The following is a 4,413-nucleotide window of genomic DNA, read 5'->3' as shown; positions in this document are numbered from 1 at the left end:
GCTCTTTTAAATGCATCAAGAGCAATGTTGTTTTGATCTTCCTCATCACTAGACCTCATCTCAGGAACCAGAATTTCCAAGGGCTCAACAGCAAAGTGTGGTGAAGGTGCAGGAGCAGAACTGACCTGGGAGTGGGAACCTTGACATGTTTCCTCCGGAGAGGGGTCAGGTCCTTCACGAGAAGGCCCAGTAGTTCCGCTGGTGTAGAGCCTTCAAACAGCACCATGGCTCCTTCTTCCACTAACCCCTGTGTCTCATTCCTCTGAGACTTGGGTACACCAAAAATTACCTCATGCAATATTCCATCTGCAGATACAACAAAAATGGTCGCGACGGTTTCATCCTCTAGAGGCTTCGTGGTCACCACAGAATCTGAACTAAGAATGGCGGAAGGTTGATCAACCCTCGCCCCTGAAACCTCTACAGACCTTGGAGCTTTACCCTGTTCTCCACTTTTACCTTGGTTGGTGAGAAGCTCATTCGATAGAGACGAAGGATCATCGATTTTAGGGGTTTCTGAGTCCTCATCGTTTAGAGGAAGACAGAGGTCCGAGATAGTCGCATTAAAACTAGAGAGTGAAGGGAAATCTGGGTTGGAGGTTGTTTCAGTAGTTAAGACGGGAATGGTGACAGAAGATTCATCAGGGAATGAGGACTTAAGGGTTTTCTCTAGGTTAGTGTCGACTGAAGAAGGGATTTTGGAGTGATTGTCAGCCATTGAAGAGATAGAGTTGAGAATTATTAGAGAAGGTCTGAGGAGAGAAATATGATCGGTCAAGAGAAGAGAGGGTTTTAATGAGAGAAGATAATCATGAGGAGAGAGATAGGAACTGGTTCCGAAACGGCGATAGTGCGTGGAAAGTTGCAACGTTTTAGAGGGAGATGGAGAGGATGTGAAATGAAAAGACATGACAGTAGAGTCTGAAAAGGTGGATGACATGGCAGTTGATATTTGCACCTTTTTGATATATGTATTAAAGAATGCACAGGACTACTAACCTTTGGTACAAGAACCATGTGCTTGACCTGTCTTTGAAAATTTCAATCCTCTTTTACCGCCCATGCAATGCATCTACAGCTTCCATAATCATCATGTGTGTCTACCTGCAATGGTATTTAAGTGAGTTAGACTTGGCCGGAAAACACTTTAGCTAATATTACCTAAAGGTGACTTTCATAGCCAACCGATGGGAATCGGGTTCTCAATTAGGCTTCAATAGCCCCAGCTTCAACCTATTTTTTTCAAAATGCTCCCTACTCAATGCTTTGGTAAAGATATCTGCAATTTGATCTTCTGTACTGCAGAACTTCATACAGATAAGCCCCTTCTCCACATCGTCTCTGAGGAAATGATGTCTCACATCAATGCGCTTTGTTCTTTTGTGTTGAACTGGATTCTTGGCCATGTTAAGAGCACTGGTGTTATCACGTAGAAGAGGCACATATTCATTGTATACACCAAAATCTTCCAATTGTTGTTTGATCCATAGGAGCTGAGCACAGCAAGAAGCTGCAGCTACATATTCTACTTCAGCTGTTGAAAGAGCCACAGAGTTTTGCTTCCTTGTGCCCCATGAGATAAGACAAGATCCTAGAAAGTGAGCCATTCCAGAAGTACTTTTCCTATCCACAAGATAACCAGCATAGTCAGCATCAGCATACCCAACGAGATTAAAATTGTCACCTGAGGGGTAGTACAGGACCAGGTCCTGTGTTCCCTTAAGATATCTCAAAATTTTTATGGCAGCCATCAGATGAGATTCATTGGGATTTGACTGAAACCTTGCACATAGCCCCATACTAAAGACAATTACAGGTCTGCTGGTAGTGAGATAGAGAAGAGACCCAATAATGCCTCTATACATAGTTTGATTCACAGGTGATCTAGACTCATCCATGTCCAGTCGAGTAGCAGTTGCAATGGGAGTGTCTATCACTTTTGATGCTTCTATATCAAACCTTTTCAAGAGCTCCTTGATGTATTTCTGCTGGCAAATGAATGTACCCTTTGTGTACTGCTTCACTTGAAGACCCAAGAAATTTAACTCACCCATCATGCTCATTTCAAACTCACTTCCCATAAGTTTTGAAAATTCTTCACACAGTGAATCAGCTGTTACACCAAAAATGATATCATCAACATACACCTAAATAATGAGCAGGTTCCTCCCCCATTTCTTCAAGAATAGGGTGTTGTCAATTTTTCCTCTTGTAAAACCATTTTCTAAGAGGAATTTGGACAACCTTTCATACCAAGCTCGAGGAGCCTGCTTCAACTCATACAATGCCTTGTCCAGTTTAAACACATATTCAGGGTGCTCATGGCATTCAAACCCCGGAGGTTGCTTTACATAGACTTCTTCGTTAAGAAATCCATTCAAAAATTCACTTTTGACATCCATTTGGAACAAAGTTAATTCCATATGTGATGCAAAGGCAACTAGAATTCGAATAGCTTCCATGCGAGCAACCAGAGCAAATGTCCCATCATAATCAATTCCTTCTTCCTGATTGTAACCTTGAACCACTAGCCTGGCCTTGTTCCTTGTAGTGTTTCCATGTTCATCAAGCTTATTCCTGAATACCCACCTGGTTCCTATGATGGTTCGATCTGAGGGTCTAGGTACCAGGTGCAATACATTGTTTCTTTCGAATTGATGCAACTCATCTTGCATGGTTATAATCTAGTCTGCATCCTTTAAGGCTTCCTTGATGTTTTTGGGTTCTATTTGGGAAAGAAAAGCTGAGAAGGCAAGTGAGTTTCTGGCTTTTGATCTAGTTTGCACTACGGAATCTAGAGGGGTAATTATGATATCAAGAGGATGAGAGCTTTTGTATTTCCAGTTGGGCATTTGAGGCTCATTTGTAGAGGAGCTGGGTGGATCTAACTAGTTCCCTTGTGTTCTTCTCTCAGCTACTTGTGGAGTACCTTACACTGCATCAACTACTCTTTCTTCAGCTTCAGTGGTTGTAATTGTGGTACCTGGTTCCCTTGAGGAAGAACCTGCATTGTCTCCACTTGGCTCCTTCACTTGACTCATCATGTCTGCCTTTCCATTTGTCATGTTGATGACTTCACCTGGAACCATCAAAGGTTCCCCATCTTGATCATCCTTGTTGATTTTCTCACAGGAGGGATAGGACTCGTCAAAGATTACGTGAACACTTTCCTCAACACACTGAGTCCGCTTATTGTATATCTTGTAATCTTTGCTTTGAGAAGAATACCCCCAAGAAGATTCCTTCATCACTTTTGGCATCACATTTTCCAAGCTGATCCTTTCCATTGTTGAGAACATAACACTTGCCTCTAAATGCTCTTAGGTAAGATAGCTTGGGTTTTCTTCCATTCAGCAACTCATAGGGGGTTTTGTCCAGGAGTGATCTGACCATGCACCTGTTCACCAAGTAGCAGGCAGTGTTAACAACTTCAGCCCAGAAGTTCTTTGCAATCCCACTGTCGATCAGCATTGTTCTTGCCATTTCCTCAAGAGTTCTATTCTTCCTTTCCACAACTCCATGTTGTTGGGGAGTTCTTGGGGCTGAGAAGTTGTGGGTAATGCCATTTTTGTTACAGAACTCGTCAAATTTGGCATTGTCAAATTCTGTTCCATGATCTGATCTTATACGTGCTACTCTAGACTCCATCTTCACTTGGATTTTCTTCACAAAGGCCACAAATACCTCAAAGGTTTCATCTTTTGTTCTCAGAAACAGAGTCCAAGTGAACCTGGAGTAGTCATCCACTATCACAAAGATGTACCTTTTTCTTCCCCTGCTTTGCACTCACATAGGGCCACATAGATCCATATGAAGAAGATCAAGTGGCTTTGAGGTGCTGACATCTTTCTTAGGCTTAAATGAGGACTTCAAATGCTTCCCTCTGGCACAGGCATCACAGACTTTCTGTTCTTTGAACTTTGACATGGGCAGACCACGGACCAGGTCCTTCTGAATCAATTTATTTGAAAGAGAGAAGCTTGCGTGCCCCAGTCTTCTGTGCCACAATTCAGCATCATTATCAATAGCTTTTAAGCAACTCAGATCACCACTTCGTAGAGACTTAAAATCAGCAACATAGATGTTCTTGTATCTTTTGGCCAGAAGTACCACTTCACCAGTTACCAGATTTGTAACTGTGCATATCTTGGACAAGAACTCCACCTTGTTTCCTTTATCACAAATCTGAGAAACACTCAAGAGACTGTACTTGAGACCATTGACATAGTACACATTCTCAATTGAGTGAGTGAGTGAGTGAGTGACTGCTCGACTTTTCCAACTCCAAGAATGTATCCCTTTTTCCCATTACCAAAGGATACACTCCCTCCTTGCAGGGCTTTTAGTGAAAGAAAGTCCATGGTGTTCCTGGTCATGTGCTTTGAACATCTACTATCCATGAACCATTGTTGA

At 42.4% G+C, this 4,413-nt stretch overlaps 1 protein-coding gene across 1 annotated transcript; it reads right to left on the bottom strand.

Annotated features, from left to right (window-relative positions):
* Positions 1–1,202: 1,202 nt before the first annotated feature.
* LOC109240233 lies at positions 1,203–3,248 on the bottom strand. The gene is made up of 2 exons (XM_019406865.1): positions 2,984–3,248; positions 1,203–1,465 (listed from the first exon to the last, which is right to left on the bottom strand). The coding sequence occupies exons 1-2, from the start codon at positions 3,246–3,248 to the stop codon at positions 1,203–1,205; spliced, it is 528 nt and encodes a 175-aa protein (XP_019262410.1).
* Between the last annotated feature and the right edge of the window lie 1,165 nt (positions 3,249–4,413).

This window comes from Nicotiana attenuata, unplaced genomic scaffold (assembly GCF_001879085.1).
Source record: "Nicotiana attenuata strain UT unplaced genomic scaffold, NIATTr2, whole genome shotgun sequence".
NCBI lineage: Eukaryota > Viridiplantae > Streptophyta > Magnoliopsida > Solanales > Solanaceae > Nicotiana > Nicotiana attenuata.
This window is presented reverse-complemented; position numbering and strand designations above follow the sequence as displayed.